The sequence below is a fragment of the Oncorhynchus keta genome, chromosome 10, assembly GCF_023373465.1.
Source record: "Oncorhynchus keta strain PuntledgeMale-10-30-2019 chromosome 10, Oket_V2, whole genome shotgun sequence".
NCBI lineage: Eukaryota > Metazoa > Chordata > Actinopteri > Salmoniformes > Salmonidae > Oncorhynchus > Oncorhynchus keta.
Window position 1 is genome coordinate 20,133,195 of NC_068430.1, and position 20,961 is coordinate 20,154,155.

General features: G+C 40.3%; 1 protein-coding gene across 9 annotated transcripts in view; it reads left to right on the plus strand.

Moving 5' to 3' along the window:
- Positions 1-20,961, plus strand: part of LOC118389636 (forkhead box protein P1-B) — a 245,979-nt gene that overhangs the window by 211,194 nt on the left and 13,824 nt on the right. For all 9 annotated transcript variants that reach the window (XM_052526631.1, XM_052526635.1, XM_052526629.1 and 6 more), the window contains 3 exons: positions 2,375-2,488; positions 8,036-8,123; positions 9,606-9,689. In XM_052526631.1, the coding sequence (XP_052382591.1) occupies positions 2,375-2,488; positions 8,036-8,123; positions 9,606-9,689 (286 nt within the window). The remainder of the gene's footprint in view (positions 1-2,374; positions 2,489-8,035; positions 8,124-9,605; positions 9,690-20,961) is intronic.

Consider the following 20,961-nt stretch of genomic DNA (forward strand, 5'->3'; position numbering starts at 1 on the left):
AGATGGAGATAGAAAGCGAGGGAGAGCTGGAGAGAGGGAGAGAGAGCATTCTTCTCACATAGCATTTGTCCCACTTACTTCCCAGCAACCATCAGTAACCACAGCTCAGGGACTTCAGCTCAGCAATCTGTTAAGGAGATAAATAATCTGATTTGGCACGACACGCCCCTTTCTTGCATTTAATTTGTTTTACACACGTAAAATTATAATTAAATAATTACAGGGTAAACCCTTGATTGGCGGGGGGTCTGGAGAGCCCTAGGGAGGCCACAGAAGAGCAGGCAGTCATCGATACCCACTCTGAGAGATGATAAACCGTGTGACTGGCTTTCCAGACAGGCCATGTCCAGACTCTGACCCAGCTTGGTAGAAACATCAATCCTCTCTCTGTTGGCTACCAATAATCACACTGAGTGCCCTAGTGTACTTTATAGTCCCTAGGATCATGCCTTGTTAATGATATAAGTCACCGTCCTGAAAAACAGACAGATTGTGTGCTGTGGTTGTCTTTTTGCCGGCATTATGGTAGGCCTATGTGTTGTTGGTGTGTACGGATAAACAACACCTGGAAGATTTGGCCATGTTCTGTCTAGGTAGAGAAGCTTTTTGTTCCTATTCTATACAGGATGCAGATGGCATGGTTTCCCTCATTGCTGTTACAAGATCATTAGAGTTATCTTCCCCCAGGCAGCCTGACAATAATAGCATCCTGACAGACCTGCCCAGGGTGCGAGTCACATTTAACTCCACCACAGGATCTGAGAGAGAGAGAGAGCTGAGGAGAGGAGATGTTTTTTCTCTCCTAGTGCTGAATGAGAATGAGGTCACAATAGGGAGAACCCCCCCCCCAGAATCCCAGGCACTTCTCCTATTACACTAATGTAGCTGATTTGGTGTAAATTCTGTCATTTACCACTGTTTAGTCATCTGCTGTTTACAGTGTCTTCCTGCCACAAGCTCCTTCAGAGTTCTGTGCTCACTGACTCCCAGCACACACTCCACAATTCAATATCTTATTAATACACAATTAACCGACAGGGCTACTCGGAAATCATTTTAAAAAGCATCCCTTTAACTATAAAATCAGCGCAACATTCACCAGTCCACACATTTTCTTGTTAAAAAGTCATTATAATATTTATTCTACCATCTATGTATTAGCTGTATCAAAACAGAGGTCTTAATGCATATGCATAATTCATATATATTTTTTATATTTCAGATTTTTTGAATGTTAAACACATTCATGAATGCTTCACTGCTCCCTAATTGCAATGCAATTATCACATGTTATGAACAATGTGAACTCTTAAGCAAGTAATTATAACACAAGAAAACCTGTGACGACCCTCTTGAGGTAAAGCTTTGCTACTTTATTTTTAATGCATTGCAGATGGATGCGTTAGGAATGGTTCAATTTTGCGAGGGATTTTTAACAGTCATCCTAAGGAGAGCAAAATACACACAGAGCATCTCCATATGAATCTGTGAGGATTTGGGTCTAATGAATCTTCCCTTGCCCTCTCCCTTCTCAGCCTCCTGCAGAACGGGCCAGTATGTAAGCTGCAGTGGTGTGCTAGACTACAGGGCCACTAGAAACACAGGTGGTAGTGATACAGGACAGTCCCCCAGGCTCTTGTAGCTGAGACTTGTGTGGCTTGTACAGTGCCTGTCTCCATATGGTAGACTGTCTCGTTCTCTACATGCACATGCCTCTGCATCCTACTGTTTCGACTTGCAACGCTATATGTAAGTTGTTGTATAGTTTGTTTATCTGGACGGTCCTGGTATTTACAGCTGATGTTGTGAAGCCGCTCCTCCGACGTGCACGTTTGGCCCCTGCTGACGTCGGTTCGTCCGTCCGTTGACCGGTAAATAAATTGCTAGCAGACGGGAGTGTTTGGTGTTTACTGCTTGTACTTGACGGGAGGCTGGCAGATGGATTTGGGGGCTTCCTGTTGTCTGTTCCTCCAGGTGGGTTCTGGGAAAGGGTTCAGCAGTAAGGTCTTAGGGAACCCCTGGCTGCCTGGATCAAAGTGGGCAGCTACTCGGATCACTGACAGTAAATAATGACATATTGATTGCTTTTAGTCCCTCTCACAAGGACTGCCCCTACAAGGACCACCCCCTCCAGCCAGAGAGGAAGCAGAGATCACAAAGCTACACTGATTTCACACTGCCCGCAGTTCAAAGGTCAACTCAAAGGAAGGCTTTTGTGTTGAGACAACACAAGGGGAATTCTCACCAAACTCATCAACATCCTCAATTTTAAGTGGTGTACTTCTGTAACATGCCAATGAAACATTGTTCGCACTGACACTGTTAATAAGTAGGAATTAATGTTTGTGTTTATCTCTTTGTCTGTCTCTTACAGATCCACGCTAGACGACTACCAACACTCTCACCACAGTCACCCGCTTTATGGGCACGGGGTTTGCAAGTGGCCTGGATGCGAGGCGGTGTTTGAGGACTTCCAGTCATTCCTGAAGTAAGTTTCATAGCTTTTATGCTGCATATCTCACTGTTCTGTTTTCTTTGTCCGTCAGACATTCCAGTATCTTGTCTATGTTCCCCCTCTGCTTGGCCCTCTTCTTGGGCCGATTAAGGCGATGTTTCCCCTGGGGCTTAGTGACACTACAGGTGTAACGGGTTATTGTGTGTGTGTGTGTGTGTGTGTGTGTGTGTGTGTGTGTGTGTGTGTGTGTGTGTGTGTGTGTGTGTGTGTGTGTGTGTGTGTGTGTGTGTGGAGATGCTAGGTGTGTTGTTGTTCCTCTATGGTAGTGATGGGGTGTGGTCTCCACTGGGCCCTGCAGGGGCCTCTAATTCCTGTGATAAGTGCAGTCCCCATGGTGATTCTGGCCATTTTTCCCAAACAAACAACGGGAGAATGTTTATATGTGGCAGCCAACACTCAGGGAGCTCTGCATGTTTGTCCTTGTCACTGGACAGGGATTTGTGCTTTGTCTTTCCTCACTTAGCTCTTTCTGTCTTTCCCTTGCTTTCTTTCTCTCTCGTTCTGTTTGCTGTTCTCTTCTTCTCTCCTGCTGTCTTTCTCTTGCTCTGAATCTCTTTTTGTCTCTCAACTGCCTAACTAGCTGTATCTCTATTTCATCCCTTAATAACAGTACCAGAAGTAACTTATTTTCACGTCTTGTACTCAGTCAGATTCAATAGTTCTACTCATCAAAAAACTCAAGCAATACCATGCCCACTGGACTCTCTCAAACTGAACCAGTCTCAGGGTTTTGGCTTCTTCTCCTAATTCATATCCACTTTGAACTGGGCCTTCGTTGTACTGTATCATCCCCTGTACAGGCCTAACCCTGGTTTACTCAGTAACCTTGTGTGCAGTGTTCTATGGGTAATCCAACACATAACACCACCATGGCTACAGAGACAGACGATGAAAACATCTGTGCTGTGGCAGCAGATCAATGGGTGTCTGTTTCCCCGGATTAGTAGCACTTTAAACAAGATATGACACAATCCCATTATCCTGGGCCTAGCAGTCACAGCACACAGAGGTCCCTCACAAACACACAGGAGATCGGTGGAAGCTTTACGGTCACTTACAGTTCTGCTGTTCCTACTCTGTGTTTAACTTCTCATTTCATCATATGCAACCAGCCACTTCGAGAGAAGGTGGTTTTAAAAAGTGCCCTAAAATGTTTGCAGCACCACAAAACACGTTTGAAATCATTTTTGATGATAATAATGTGAGCTACCTTGGATTTCAGTTTACAGAGAGAAATCACAGAAAGTTTGAGTCGTTTTTTAAAAACTTTGTTTATAACACATTTCACCAAGTTGTTCATTACCAATTAGAAAAACAGATCTCTTTTTTCTCCCTCAACATTTCAGTTTCGTGAGTGTCCCCTTCAATCAATCACTATGCATTGTATTCTGACATTGCCTCACCCTTTGTTTATAGAAGGGAGAGTAATTACAATCTGTGCACCATGTAACGCTACCTTAGAAAAGTAGTATCTAAGTCACTCTGCTATGTTTTTACAACTGTGGTTATCATGGCAACATCTTGTTTACTTTAGTTGCCTGCCCAAACTGCTTGGAACATGTTAAGAAAACATTGGAAGATTCACCACAAAGCTGCCTTTGTTTAACAGCGGGCAAGAGAATGAGCCGCTCACCAAGGTGTTAAGTCTCAAACCCTTAACCACTTCCACATGAAACCCAGAGACGGATGTTTACTCCACGTCTCCAAGAGAATCACAAATACAAACAAACAATAAATCAGGCATATGCTAATAACACCTTAATAAAAGATTATTGGGGTGGATAGATATGGTGGAAGTGAACCGGAGGAGACAGTAGAGACAGTGTGTATAAGAGACAGCAGAACACTGAGTATTTGAGAGTCGGAAAGGTGAGAAGGACTCTAACGTCAACCAGATTTCAGCTCGGCATGCCAGCAGTAACAACTAACACGGGACTGAAGTGTGTGTATTTATTATGCATTTTAAAGACAACATACCTACATGCACTATATTGATAAATAAAAAGAGTCAAATCCTATTCCTGTTTTCAATCCAGTGCTGTGTGGGGTGGGGTCGAGTCACAGCAGATATTGGTGAGGGTCAAGAACCCCTCTTCAGTGACCATTCAAAGGTCACAGCTAGTGAAACACTGCACTGCCCTCTAGTGCTGCACCCTCTGCCTCTCTCTGGCACTCATAAAACTAACTGACTCATACCGCAACACTCTCTGACAATTGCTTAAGAAATAATAGGCTATTTGGTGGATATTACTTATTTTGTAGAAAATGTTATTTTTCATATTTCTCAACACGTGTCCTAAAAATAGTTTCTTAAAAATCATAGAAAAATATTGAATATTTCATATTTAAAAAATTAGGTTTTAACTGATGTGCCAATAGTTTTTATAAAAAACTATGAAAATAGACATTCTAATTTACACAATGGTCAACTATAAGGACATACAAAAATCTCTGAAACTGGAAACACTTATCTCCCTCACTAGCTTTAAGCACCAACTGTCAGAGCAGCTCACAGATTACTGCACCTGTACATAGCCCACCTATAATTTAGCCCAAACAACTACCTCTTTCCCAACTGTATTTAATTTATTTATTTATTTTGCTCCTTTGCACCCCATTATTTTTATTTCTACTTTGCACATTCTTCCATTGCAAAACTACCATTCCAGTGTTTTACTTGCTATATTGTATTTACTTTGCCACCATGGCCTTTTTTGCCTTTACCTCCCTCCTCACCTCATTTGCTCACATTGTATATAGACTTGTTTATACTGTATTATTGACTGTATGTTTGTTTTACTCCATGTGTAACTTTGTGTCGTTGTATCTGTCGAACTGCTTTGCTTTATCTTGGCCAGGTCGCAATTGTAAATGAGAACTTGTTCTCAACTTGCCTACCTGGTTAAATAAAGGTGAAATAAAATAAAATAAATACATAAAAATGTGGCATCGGGCTGGTCCAAAGTAGCGGGTCCAGTATATCTAATTAAAACCAATAAAAAAGGAAAGCTGCCTAAATGATATGTAAAAAGCTGACTTTAAGGAATATCTATTTAACTTGTTTTATTGTGTCAATTTACATTAGGGTCTGTCATCCTGCCAGAAAGCTTTTAAAATCTGTTTAATTTAAAGTATAGAAAGTGACACATGCCAACATTCATAGTCTCTCTCGATGGCAATTCCCTGTTTCCTCAGCTAGCTCCCTGTATCCCCAGCTAGCTCCCTGTATCCCCAGCTAGCTCCCTGTATCCCCAACTAGCTCCCTGTATCCTCAACTAGCTCCCTGTATCCTCAACTAGCTCCCTGTATCTTCAACTAGCTCCCTGTATCCCCAGCTAGCTCCCTGTATCCCCAACTAGCTCCCTGTATCCCCAACTAGCTCCTTGTATCCTCAACTAGCTCCCTGTATCTTCAACTAGCTCCCTGTATCCCCAGCTAGCTCCCTGTGTCCCCAACTAGCTCCATGTATCCCCAACTAGCTCCCTGTATCCTCAACTAGCTCCCTGTATCCCCAGCTAGCTCCCTGTATCCAGATGCTCTTCGCATGGCTGCATTAGGAGCCATTTGAATATTTCATTTCCTATTAATTATGCACTGTGGCTCTCCATGTCATTAGAATAAAAAAAAGGTAATGTAACAAAGGATGAAAAGAAGCAAGGTGCATGGTTTCTGTGAACAGAGAAATTCTAAAGCTCATCACGTAGGGAACCCTTTATTGAAGATGTGGTCTATGCCGTTTAAATTGAAGTTGAAATGTCTTTACTTACTCCTTTTTTTCTTTCAAATTTTAGTTAGACGTTCTGAAATGTTTACCAGTTTCAATTCCCAACCTACTTAATTAAATGGCCTTTTATTTAATTAAGATAAATGTAAAGCTGAAATTGGACAGAATTGATTTCAGCAGCTATGATTTCAGCAGTTATCGTCTACACTTTCCTTAGATATGCCTTTTCTCATTTCTGTCTTTTTGTCAAAATAATACAATTGAAATACTGAGTGTATATATGTATATACAGTAATTCAGTAATTACAGTAATTCATATATATATATATATATATGTATATATATATATATATATATATATATATATATATATATATATATATATATATATATATATATATATATATATATATATATATATATATATAAAACACGGCCATCTGAAAAGCAGTATATTTTTCCATAAAGATTTTAATTCCCCAAGGTTGAAAATAGCCCACTAGAAGCGAAACCTTCACATCCAAGCAGAATGCCATCCATTTTCTCCTCCTTCACATGTCTCTGTTTTGTGTGTGTCTGTGTGTTTTTTAATGCACAAACGTGTTGTCTGTATGTTAAGCAATCAGCCCACAACAACTGCCAGGGAGGCCTTTAGATTTATTGAGCCATCATATCAGTCCGGCCTGTCACTGCTTCTGCAGCCGGTCAGGTCTGGCTACATTTGATTTGCAGTAAATGACAGAAAAAGTGCATTTGAGAAGACAGGCACGTCGCACACCATTCCTTCCTCCACCGGCGCTACTGTGAGCGCGTAGAGGCATGCCTAGTGACAGTGACCTATATGGTCACCGAAGATGTGATATAATTTATGATATATATAATATATTGGATCCATTAGCGAGCATAATGAAGTAGTGAAATGAAAGGGTATTTGTGAAATCAGTTCAAACATCCTGCTCGGATTATGATTAAATGATTAATGAAATGCCCCTGCATAAGCATTTTCAAACAGTAATTCATGCAGAGGCTGATAAAAATCCTCCAATCATATTTCCTTCACTTGTGAACCTTATCTCTACCATTTTATATAAATCACGGAAAAAAACCCTGTCTGCTGCTGGGCAAGCTACTTATTTAGATTAGTTATAAACGTGCAGAAAAAGAGAACATCTTTGCAGAATAAAATAATCATGCAAAATGATATTCATAATGCAAGTTTTTGACAGATTCCATCTATCTTCTTCTTGTTGTCCTTTGCCATTCCTTCTGGCTTCATTTGAGATCTCTAAATCTTGATGACATAATTAACCGAAAAATACACCAAAATAAGGAGAATGTGCCGACCAGAGAAGGATGGTGCCATCTTTAAAGAGAAAGGGTGCACCCTGAAGCACTGCATAATTTACTAAATGAAACCAACCTGAAATTCTTAAGTCATTTTTCTTATCTATGAAGTGAAGTTTGAGCAGATATGGCCACCTCATGAAATATGGATTCCATTCTTCTTTGCTTAAAGGATTATTCCTTTTCAGGTTATGCATATATTGTTATACAAATCCTGGTAATATTTGGGTAGTTTTATACTTCTAGATCTGCACAGTCTTTACCCATTATTATATGTGCGTGTGTACACCAGACATTCCTACGTTATTTCCACAGTACCCGTACAGAGGAATTACTAGATCACGTAATCACGTAAAGCACGATAGGATTTGTGTCAAAGTGTATAAAAGGCTGCAGTTAAACCATGTGAAGACACACAGAGCTGAGAATCGTTGTTTTCTCTTTTCTCTCAGGCATCTCAACAATGAGCACGCCCTGGACGACAGGAGCACAGCCCAGTGCCGGGTGCAAATGCAGGTTGTACAGCAGCTGGAACTGCAGGTATTGTTTCCAGTTTTGTTTTCGCCCAAAATATTTGTGGCTCCTTTCCTGACACTTCCTCTGTCTACTGCCCCCTCCTTGTCTCGCAGAAATGAACCATGGGTCACACATGGAGGGGGGTGGAAGAATGAAATGATTTTGTACATTTGTGAGTAACCAGTCATTAAAAATGTGTTATGTATGCATGACAGCCAGGCAAAGATATATGAAGGGCCCCGGGGCTAAGTAGAGAAGATAATTACATTTTGAATTTTACTGGGTTTTATAGATATTTATTACTTTTAACTGTTTGGCACCAACAATAAAACACTTATTGAAATGCTCAGGCAGCAGCCAACGATGGGCTGTCGACTGGGTTTATTGGAATAGGAAGATGCAAAATTTCGCACAAATAACGGCGATCAGAGATATTAATGTAGTCATCAGTATGAGTGGCCTGATAGGCACTTCTTCCCTAAGACGGACCCTGGAAATATGCAATCAGTATGTACATTAAGTATAATGTACATTAAGTATGCACTTATGGAAAAATGGATGGGACAATGTTGGCCCATTAGTGTGTGTTGGTAAAGGTCTGTGGAGAGGTGGATTTGAACTAACTGTTCACTATAACTGGTCACTATAAAACCGTCCCTTCTAGGCTGGAGTCAGATGTCTCTGTGGAAGGTTTGCATATGTTTTATTACAACTGAAAGGTAGACATAACAAACCATGCCATTAACAAACTTATTTTTGTCATTTATTTTGTTGCTAAGCAGGCTTTTGAATCAATGGCATGTTTATGTCTAGCATATGTGCTGTATACAGTAGACTTAAGGTACAAAGTTTCATGATTAACAGAATTGTAACCTTGAACGATGAGGTTACAAGTTCAGTTCCTTCAGCATTGCACCACACTACCGTCATACTCATTATTTCCACTCTGGTTGTGTGTCATTGAGAGCGACTCAAAGACAGCATATCTCCTAACACAGCATATCTCTAATACTCTGACCTGGCAACTACTGTAAAACAGAGAGAACAGTTTAGGACATGCAGGCAGATCCAGAGTTTGTTATTTGCAATGGGACACAAGGTATACAGATATTCTATGGTAATTTGAACAGATTCTCACTGCAGGTATATAATCCTGCAGCAACAGGAAATGTGAACTATTATATGGATTCTAATTAATCAACATTTTTGTAGGCGTTGATACATTTTTCATAATGGAAAATTCTCTGCGACAACAGAGTGATCAAATTAAGACAAAACATTTGTAGTTTGACCTTGAAGAAGAGACATGGCACGGTAGACTTGTGCATGATGACTAAAGTATCAAAATGCACAAAGGTTTATCGTCACATCAGCCTAGCATATTATACAACTACTTCCTACTGGATATTTGACAAACAGGGAGAAAGAACATCATGTTTTGGATTGTACTACAGAGAATTCGATTTTTGTTCGTAAAGGATTTCATTTTTTTCCTTCTCGTTACAGCTAGCGAAAGACAAAGAGCGTCTGCAAGCCATGATGACGCATCTCCACGTCAAATCCACGGAGCCCAAACCCACCCCACAGCCAGTGAGTAGCAGCTCTGTCATGTGCCTGTTTTCCTTCATTATTCTTCTCTCATTTGTTTAATTGTCTCACAAATATTTATTCATTTATATCCTCATCTCTGTTAACGTCTCTGGGATATGTGGAACGGTAGCGTCCCACCTCGCCAACAGCCAGTGAAATTGCAGGGCACCAAATTCAAAAAGACAGAAATCTCATAATGAAAAATTCCTCAAACATACAAGTATTTTACACCATTTTAAAAATAAACTTGTTGTAAATCCAGCCACAGTGTCCGATTTCAAAAAGGCTTTACGACGAAAGCACATCAAATTATTATGTTAGGTCAGTACCTAGTCACAGAAAAACACAGCCATTTTTCCAGCCATAGAGAGGAGTAACAAAAAGCAGAAAGAGATAAAATTAATCACTAACCTTTGATGATCTTCATCAGATGACACTCATAGAACTTCATGGTACACAATACATGTATGTTTTGTTCGATAAAGTTCATATTTATATCCAAAAATCTCAGTTTACATTGGCGCGTTACATTCAGTAACGTTTTGCTTCAAAAACATCCAGTGATTTTGCAGAGAGCCACATCAATTTACAGAAATACTCATCATAAATGGTGATGAAAATACATCTGTTATGCATGGAACTTTAGATAAACTTCTCCTTAATGCAACCCCTGTGTCAGATTTCAAAAAAGCTTTACAGAAAAAGCACACCATGAAATAATCTGAGTACAGCGGTCAGACAACAAAACAAGCCATACAGATACCGGCCATGTTGTGGAGTCAACAGAAGTCAGAAATAGCATTATAAATATTCACTTACCTCTGGTGATCTTTATCAGAATGCACTCCCACAATAAATGTTTGATATGTTTGATAAAGTCCATCATTTATGTCCACTAGATAGGAAATGCAATATGACCCCATAGACACTGTATATTCGATAGGCAATAACTTGAAAAACTACAAACCTCAGATTTCCCACTTTCTGGTGGATTTTTTCTCAGGTTTTTGCCTGCCATATGAGTTTTTCTATACTCACAGACATCATTCAAACAGTTTTCGAAACTTCAGAGTGTTTTCTACCCAAATATACTAATAATATGCATATATTAGCAACTGGGCCTGAGTAGCAGGCAGTTTACTCTGGGCACCTGACTCATCCAAGCTACTCAATACATGGAAAGAAGTCCCAAAGAAGTTAAACAAAAGCAGTTGCTCATTTGAGAGGAGACGTTGATATTGTTTTGATCACATATGTTGACATCCCAGATAACATTTTGTTCTGATTATTAACTCAGAGCACATGGTATTCCATAGTGTCTGCACTGAAGTTGGTATGAGCAGCAACATAAACCTCTGTGTCATAGTCCATTGTAGCTCAGAGCATGGTAGAGCATGGTACTTGTACCAGCAGAGTAGTGGCTTCAATTCCTGGCACCACCCATATGTAATATATGTGCATGCTTGACTGTAAGTCGCTTTGGATAAAAGTTTCTGCTAAATGGCATATATACAGTACCAGTCGAAAGTTTGTACACACCTACTCATTCAAGGGGTTGTCTTTATTTTTAATATTTTCTACATTGTAGAATAGTAAGTGAAGACATCAAAACTATGAAATAACACAGAGTTGAAGTCGGAGGTTTACATACACCTTCGCCAACTTTATTTAAACTCAGCTTTTCACAATTCCTGACATTTAATTCTAGTAAAAATTCCCTTCTTAGGTCAGTTAGGATCACCACTTTATTTTAAGAATGTGAAATGTCAGAATAATAGTAGAGAGAATTATTTATTTCAGCTTTTATTTATTTCATTACATTCCCAGTGGGTCAGAAGTTTACATACACTCAATAAGTATTTAGAGCATTGCCTTTAAATTGTTTAACTTGGGTCAAACATTTCGGGCAGCCTTTACATAAGCTTCCCACAATAATTTGGATGATTTTTGGCCCATACCACCTGACAGAGCTGGTAACTGAGTCAGGTTTGTAGGCCTCCTTGCTCGCGCACGCGTTTTCAGTTCTGCCCACACATTTTCTATGGGATTGAGGTCAGGTCTTTGTGATGGCCATTCCAATACCTTGACTTTGTTGTCCTTAAGCCATTTTGCCACAACTTTGGAAGTAATCAAATCAAATTTTATTGGTCATATACACATGGTTAGCAGATGTTAATGCGAGTGTAGTGAAATGCTTGTGCTTCTAGTTCCGACCGTGCAGTAATGTCTAACATGTAATCTAACAATTTCACAACAGCTACCTTATACACACAAGTGTAAAGGAATGAATAATAATATGTACACATAGGTATATAGATGAGCGATGGCCGTGCGGCATAGGCAAGATGCAGTAGATGGTATAGAGTACAGTATATACATATGAGATGAGTAATGTAGGGTATGTAAACATTATATAAAGTGGCATTGTTTAAAGTGACTTGTGATACATTTACTCATTCCAATGTTTAATTATTAAAGTGGCTAGAGATTTGAGTCAGTATGTTGGCAGCAGCCACTCAATGTTAGTGATGGCTGTTTAACAGTCTGATGGCCTTGAGATAGAAGCTGTTTTTCAGTCTCAATCTCAGCTTTCATGCATCTGTACTGACCTCGCCTTCTGGATGATAGCGGTGTGAACAGGCAGTGGCTCGGGTGGTTGTTGTCCTTGATGATCTTTTTGGCCTTCCTGTGACATGTAGTATAGTAGGTGTCCAAGAGGGCAGGAAGTTTGCCCCTGGTGATGCGTTGTGCAGACCTCACTACCCTCTGGAGAGCCTTACGGTTGTGGGCGGAGCAGATGCAGTACCAGGCGGTGATACAGCCCGACAGGATGCTCTCGATTGCGCATCTGTAAAAGTTTGTGAGTGTTTTCAGTGACAAGCCAAAATTCTTCAGCCTCCTGAGGTTGGCGTTGAGTGTGAGGTTATTTTCCTGACACCACACTCCGAGGGCCCTCACCTCCTCCCTGTAGACCGTCTCGTTGTTGTTCGTAATCAAGCCTATCACTGTAGTGTCGTCTGCAAACTTGATGATTGAGTTGGAGGCGTGCATGGCCATGCAGTCATGGGTGAACAGGGAGTATAGGAGAGGGCTGAGAACGCACCCTTGTGGGGCCCCAGTGTTGAGGATCAGCGGGGTGGAGATGTTGTTTCCACCCTCACCACCTGGGGGCAGCCCGTCAGGAAGTCCAGGCCTCAGTTGCACCTCAACCCAATTGAGATGGTTTGGGAGGAGTTGGACCGCAGAGTGAAGGAAAAGCAGCCAACATGTGCTCAGCATATGTGGGAACTCCTTCAAGACTGTTGGAAAAACATTGAGAGAATGCCAAGAATGTGCAAAGCTGTCATCAAGGCAAATGGTGGCTACTTTGAAGAATCTCAAATATAAAATATATTTGGATTTGTTTAACACTTTTTTGGTTACTACATGATTTCATGTGTATTATTTCATAGTTTTTATGTCTTCACAGTTATTTTACAATGTAGAAAATAGTACAAATAAAGAAAAACCCTTGAATGAGTAGATGTGTCCAAACTTTTGACTGGTACTGTATATGTATTTCTATATTTTTTTTTTACATATAGACATTTCTTTTAATTGAAAAATCCCCTCAACATCTTGTTGTGAACATAGTATTTTGTTGATTCCACCAAATAAGCTTCAGAAAGACAATGTCTCTCAAGTTAAGAGCAATTCTGATGGCTGTTCAATGTCTTATTTTGCCACATTCATCGGACCATAACACCATCCCTACTCTATATGTCATCATACCATTATGTGACTTACTGTTCAATCCTTATCTTATAGGCTGTACCACTTAACATACAGCTTACATATAGCTGCTATTTTGTCCTGTTTTAGAAAGAACCCCATTAGCATAGTTCAGTCATTGTGACAGTTCATTCATAGTGCCTCAAGCATGAGGGCCAATACACTGTGGGGCTGAACACAGCGGCACACACACATACACACACACATAGGTCCTCTCCTCTGACGAGTTCCTTCCAAATCCCCAATCATTTATTTCCAGTCAGTCTCTGTACGGCGCTCTACGTAGGCAGGCGGGCGGGCAGGCTGGCGGGCTGGTAGGCAGGCAGGCAGACAACATAAAGCTCCTGGAGATGTAGAGTTACAATAGGTTGTCTGTTGCAGCTTTGCATCTGTGACACACACGGATTGTGTAGATTAGGCTTCGAGAACGAGGGCTTGACACAGGGACATTTGTATATGAAAAGTGGCTAGGGCAGCAGATAGCATCTTGACTTCTCTACTTCTCCTCTCCCCTGTATCAGGGCTCTGTGTTAAAGCTCAGGGGGGACACTGATTTTTTTTGACACCCTTTTTTCTTCAGTGGCAGTGCAGTGCATGCTGGTAGCTACAATGATATGCTATGATAAATGTGTTTAGCCATGGCTGCATCATTGGGGCAATCCCACAGGTCAAGGCCTGAGTCTCAGCTGGAGCTCTCAGTTAGACTATAACTGGAGATGCCCTCTGAGTTAGATCAGGCGACTGGGTTACACCAGGCTTTAGAATATAGACTGAGTTAGACTAGGCTTTAGACTGTTCCGGGAGTGGGTGTTGATGGAAGAAAAAGCTTACTACAGAAATTAACGCCTAATTTCTTCACCCTAACAATTAAAGTAAAGCATAAGGTTTTATTTATTCGCACCAAAGTCAACAAGTGACAGACAAAACAGTACAGGTAAAAAACAGATCAAAACAAATATAATATAAATATAAAAACAATATACAGTTGAAGTCAGAAGTTTACATACACTTAGGTTGGAGTCATTAAAACTTGTTTTTCAACCACTCCACAATTGTCTTGTTAACAATCTATAGTTTTGGCAAGTCGGTTAGGACATCTACTTTGTGCATAGTACAAGTAATTTTTCCAACATTTGTTTACAGACAGATTATTTCACTTATAATTCACTGTGTCACAATTCCAGTGGGTCTGAATGTTACATACACTAAGTTGACTGTGCCTTTAAACAGCTTGGAAACTTCCCGAAATGATGTCATGGCTTTAGAAGCTTCTGATAGGCTAATTGATATAATTTGAGTCAATTAGAGGTGTACCTGTGGATGTATTTCAAGGCCTAGCTTCAAACTCAGAGCCTCTTTGCTTGACATCATGGGAAAATCAAAAGAAATCAGCCAAGACCTCTGAAAAAAATTGTAGACCTCCACAAGTCTGGTTCATCCTTGGGAGCAATTTCCAAACGCCTGAAGGTACCACGTCCAGATGTACAAACAATAGTACGCAAGTATAAACACCATGGGACCACGCAGCCGTCATACCGCTCAGGAAAGAGACACGTTCTGTTTCCTAGAGATGAACTCACTATGGTGCAAAAAGTGCAAATCAATCCCAGAACAACAGCAAATGACCTTGTGAAGATGCTGGAGGAAACAGGTGAAAAAGTATCTATATCCACAGTAAAACGAGTCCTATATCGACATATCTTGAAAGGCCGCTCAGCAAGGAAGAAGCCACTGCTCCAAAACCACCATAAAAAGCCAGACTACGGTTTGCATCTGCACATGGGGACAAAGATCGTACTTTTTGGAGAAATGTCCACTGGCCTGATGAAACAAAAATAGAACTGTTTGGCCATAATGACCATCGTTATGTTTGGAGGAAAAATGGGGAGGCTTGCAGGCCAAAGAACACCACCTCAACCGTGAAGCACGGGGGTGGCAGCATCATGTTGTGGGGGTGCATTGCTGCAGGAGGGACTGGTGCACTTCACAAAATAGATGGCATCATGAAGTAGGAAAATTATGTGGATATATTGAAGCAACATCTCAAGACATCGGTCAGGAAGTTAAAGCTTGGTCGCAAATGGGTCTTCCAAATGGACAATGACCAAAAGCATACTTCCAAAGTTGTGGCAAAATGGCTTAAGGACAACAAAGTCAAGGTATTGGAGTGGCCATCACAAAGTCCTGACCTCAATCCCAAAGAAAATGTGTGGGCAGAACTGAAAAAGCATGTGCGAGCAAGGAGACCTACAAACCTGACTCAGTTACACCAGCTCTGTCAGGAGGACTGGGCCAAAATTCACCCAACTTATTGTGGGAAGCTTGTGAAAGGCTACCCGAAACGTTTGACCCAAATTAAACAATTTAAAGGCAATGCTACCAAATACTAATTGAGTGTATGTAAACTTCTGACCCACTGGGAATGTGATGAAAGAAATAAAAGTTTAAATCATTCCCTCAACTATTATTCTGACATTTCACATTCCTAAAACAAAGTGGTGATCCTAACTGAACTAAGACAGGGAATTTTTACTAGGATTAAATGTCAGGGATTGTGAAAAACTGAGTTTAAATGTATTTTGCTAAGGTGTATGTAAACTTCCGACTTCATCTGTACAATATAAGTACAAAAAAGGTTTGTTCAATCAGTTCAACAGAGCATACTAATTATAAATGTACATGATATATTAAGTATATGTCACAGACGTCATCGTGGAAATGACCTGGACCAAGGTGCAGGGTGGTAAGCGTACATTTTCCTTTATTTATGTAAATGTCACCAACACAACAAGAAACAAAGAACAGTGAGGCTTACTAGGGCTATCGTGCCACTAACAAAGACAACTACCTACAAACTACAAAGGAAAAAAGGCTGCCTAAGTATGATTCCCAATCAGAGACAACGATAGACAGCTGTCCGTGATTGAGAACCATAACTGGCCAAAACATAGTAACAGAAAACATAGACATAAAGAAACTAGAATGTCCACCCTAGTCACACCCTGGCCTACCCAAAATAGAGAATAAAAGCCTCTCTATGGCCAGGGCGTGACAGTATACAAGAAAATACATTTTTAAATATATGTGTATGTGTGTGTGTGTATGAAAGTTAGGCTACATGGAGGAAACTACTGGGTAGTTTGGTTCTTCAGGCTGACCTCTAGTCTATGCTTTAAGTTATTGAGGGATTATGATGTTTTGACAATGTGAAGATAGGAATTCTAGAGTATGGAACATCTGTATCAGCCAGATAATTGACTATGTGAGGTGTTGCAGTGGGGAGAGTGAAGGTTATCGTTGTGTCTTGTGTTGTATGCATGGGTTTGGGAATTAACCTGGAAGAATCCATTGAAAGGTTTAGGTAGATTTTGGCTATTGCGGGAATACATTATACTGGGGTATTTGGAAAATGCGACAGGATGGTTTTTCAATACTGTCAATACCGTTAACTTTTTCTTGGATGTTTAAAAAAAAAAAGGTTAATATTTTAGCTACTTTTTAAGTAAATACCTGCAGTCAACTTGTGCAATAGGTTGCTTTCTTCTTTTCATCTGTCAAATGAATATGTACTTTACAGTAGTTCCCAGTCACGTGTCAAGCACACAGCGACCAGAGACCAGAGCCTTGTGAGTCACTCACTGTCATGCAGCATGTGCCAGGTGAACTAATTACAGTATGGAAAACTAAATGTTTGCCAGCTAGATATCTTATAGCTATTAAGTGGCAAAAATATGCTAAATGCTCTGCAGTTGTGGATTTGGTTTGCTAAATTAGTAGCTAGCTAGCTATTTACTTGTATAGTTTAGGTCAGAAACTGTACAAAATGTTCGCAATGCGCTCATTAGCATTTTGTTAGCATTTTCTATGACGATTCCTTAGTACGTGTTAACATTCTGGGCTTTGAATATTAGTGATGCTGTCAATATATTAAATACCTTCAGTCAACTTGTGCGCTAAGTAATAGATAAAGCAGATCACGTTCATTATTTTGCCCATTGGATATATTTTCATTATATAACTTTTTTATTATGAAGCTTACTGGGACTAGTTTCCCAAAACAGCGGTTTGAGCCAGTCACGGGTGTTTGTTTACAAAGAAGCACAAAGTGCAAAATGGGAGCTTTGTGAGGTGAGTCACTCTTGCAGCGCAACTTAAATGAGGTGATCAAGTTACACTTGTATGAAATCCACTACTAATGTTTGCCAACTATATATCTTATAACTATTAAGTGAACTATCTAAGATGTGCCTAATAAATTCTCTCCAGCCGGGTTTTGCTAACTTGCAAGATCAAGCTTCTTAGTAACAGCAGCAGAGACAATCCCATCATAATATTTGTTTTGTGTGTGTGCTGAAAACTGCGTTTTGAGATACTTGCATAACTTTATGAGCTGGGTTGTCTGTCTTAAATGCATGTGCTCGTTAGCATTTACCTAGCTTCCGCTATGAGAATTCCTTAGTACTTGTTAGCATTTTGTTAGCATTCTGGTAAGTTATGTTTGTTTTTTGTTTTTTACATTTGAAAAAAAAATAGCAACCCTTGTGTGCAATACCGGTAATACCATGTAATCTGGATACCTCCCAACCCTAGGGAGGCTGTTTGGGAGGTATGTGTATTTGTAGATGAAGGTGCATAAATATATTAATGTTGTGGATAGACAATATATTGAGTCTCTTAAACAGAGGGGCAGATGGAGCCAAGGAGTTAGAGGAGGTGCACATTTCTTCTGTATGATGAGTAACTTGTGTAGGTAGGAAGCATATGTACTGGCCCAGACATTATTGCAGTAAATGAGATATGGGTAAATTAGGCTGTAGTATAGTATTAGGAAGCAAACCCGATGAACCAAACCACTAATCTTTCTGATGATAGCAACGGACTTCACCACTTTGCAGCAGTCCATTTCATTCACACTAATTGAGATTCTGGATATATATATTTTTTTACAAAAGTTGCATTTTTTTTCATTTTAAGATTTTGTTTTATCTGGAACCATTTAGAAAACTTGGCCATGCCTGAGTTGACTTCATTGATTAGTGAATCGAAATTCTTGTGTGAATCATCAGCAAAAAATAATGTGAATCGTGGATCTTAGAAACAATACCAGTTTCCATTGATTAATTAGGAGCACATACACTATATGTACAAAATTAGTGGAGTTGGCTATTTCAGCCACACCCGTTGCTGACAAGTATATAAACTCAAGCACACAGCCATGCAGTAGAATGGCCAGACTGAAGAGCTCAGTGACTTTCAATGTGGCACTGTCATAGGATGCCACCTTTCCAACAAGTCAGTTCGTCAAATTCCTGCCCTGTTTGAGCTGCTGTAATTGCTGTTATTGTGAAGTGGAAATGTCTCGGAGCAACAACGGCTCAGTCACGAATGGTAGGCCACACAAGCTCACAGAACGGGACCAAGTGCTGAAGCATAAAAATTGTCTGTCCCTGGCTGCAATTCTCACTGCCTAGTACCAAACTGCCTCTGGAAGCAACGTCAGCACAATATATGTTTGTCGGGAGCTTCATGAAATGGGTTTCCATGGCCGAGCAGCCTCACACAAGCCTAAGATCACCATGCGCAATGCCAAGCATCGGCTGGAGTGGTGTAAAGCTCGCCGCCATTGGACTCTGGAGCAGTAGAAACACGTTCTCTGGAGTGATGAATCATGCTTCACCATCTGGCAGTATAACAGACAAATCTCGATATGGCAGATGCCAGGAGAACACTACTTGCCCAAATGCATAGTGCCAACTGTAGAGTTTGGTGGAGGAGGAATAATGGCCTGGGGCTGTTTTTCATGGATTGGGCAAAGACCCCTTAGTTCCAGTGAAGGGAAATCTTAATGCTACAGCATACATTGACATTCTAGACAATTCTGTGCAAGCCGGGCCTATTCGCCAAACATCAGTGCCCGACCTCACTAAAGGCTCTTGTGGCTGAATGGAGGCTAGTCCCCGAATGGAGTCTAGATGTTCCATCATCTAGTGGAAAGCCTTTCCAGAAGAGTGGAGGCTGTTATAGCTGCAAAGGGGGATCAACTCCATATTAATGCCCATGATTTTGGAATGAGATGTCCGACGAGCAGGTGTCCACAAACTTTTGATCATGTAGTGTATCTACAGCACACGTCATACAGTACACTCTCCTACATAAATGGTCTAATTAACAGTTAGCCTAGATTAAATACCCAGCAAGCATATACTGTACATACACAGTGTCAACTGAATAGGATTGTGTTTATTCCTTTGAGCTTGATTTTATGCAGCGCATAACCTGTGTGTGTATGCGTGTTTTGTGTGTGTGATGCATATGTGTTAGTAGTTGTCATTGTGTGGTTGTGGGATTGTGTGTCTGTAGTTGGTGTCACTAAGCATTCTTGTCAGAAATCTGACCTTTTCACAGTACATAATTAAAATTAAGGAGGGAATTTTTGTTTATTTTTTCTTTAGCAGCTTGGCAAATCAAAGCCAGTATAATTAGATCACCCATTACCATTTAATTAATTTCTGTGTGAAGTCTCATTTTGTCTCTGCACTGGAGTGAGCCCAAATGGTGAGGGGAAACAAAGGCCATGCTATTACCAGGCTGTCTGGCCTATTGTTGAGGGCCACTCACTGTTTATGGCTGGGGAATATGGATGAAACATGAAACAAAGACTGCTAGTCAACAGGAAAATAAGTCAGACGCCCAGCCTTTTAATATTATTGTGCCTATTGATAGTATTGTGTCAGAAAACAATAAACCCAAGTGTGATTTATTTGGGTCTTGATTTAGAATAACACACTTGTACAGTAGTGAATTTACAGTAGTGAATTTACAGTAGTGAATCTACAGTATGCAGTGATGTGTTTATGGACATTTTTTCAGGGGTTCATCAAGTCTGAAATGTGAAAGTGGAAATTACATACTTCTGAGGCTTTCTTAAATACACTAGAATTTTTACATTCCCTGCATTGCAGGAAAATGATCCTATAACAGGGTGATCAAATTCAGATCCTTCATGTATTTGTGAAGAACTCTGTCAAAAGGCATATTTCGGCCTCAGAATTGTAAATTAACATTAAATGCATACATATCTCTATTGATGCAGAAAAAAACAGACACAATTCCTTTGTTTTAGCAAGTGAAATGCAAATGAATACAAATACAAAAAATGCATTTAATTTAAAAAATCACACTAGCCGTAACCTGGTTAAGTCAATGCCATGTCAATGATGAATTAAGCAGTGGTGCCAGCCATGCAGCTAGCTCCAGATTTCTTTATTATATACTTGTCTATCATATGGGGCCATCTCAATGGTAATGACTGCTAATAGGGTTGTGGTAATTGGGTGGCCATGTAGGCTCCATGTGATGGGGGTGAGATGTTAAACACTGTCTGTTCACTTTCACCTTCAAGCCCCCCACCTTCCTTGCATCTCCAGTCACCCACAACCATTATCAGCAACAATTTGACATCTGATACCTCCAAAGCAATTGACAGCTTCGACTTTTCATT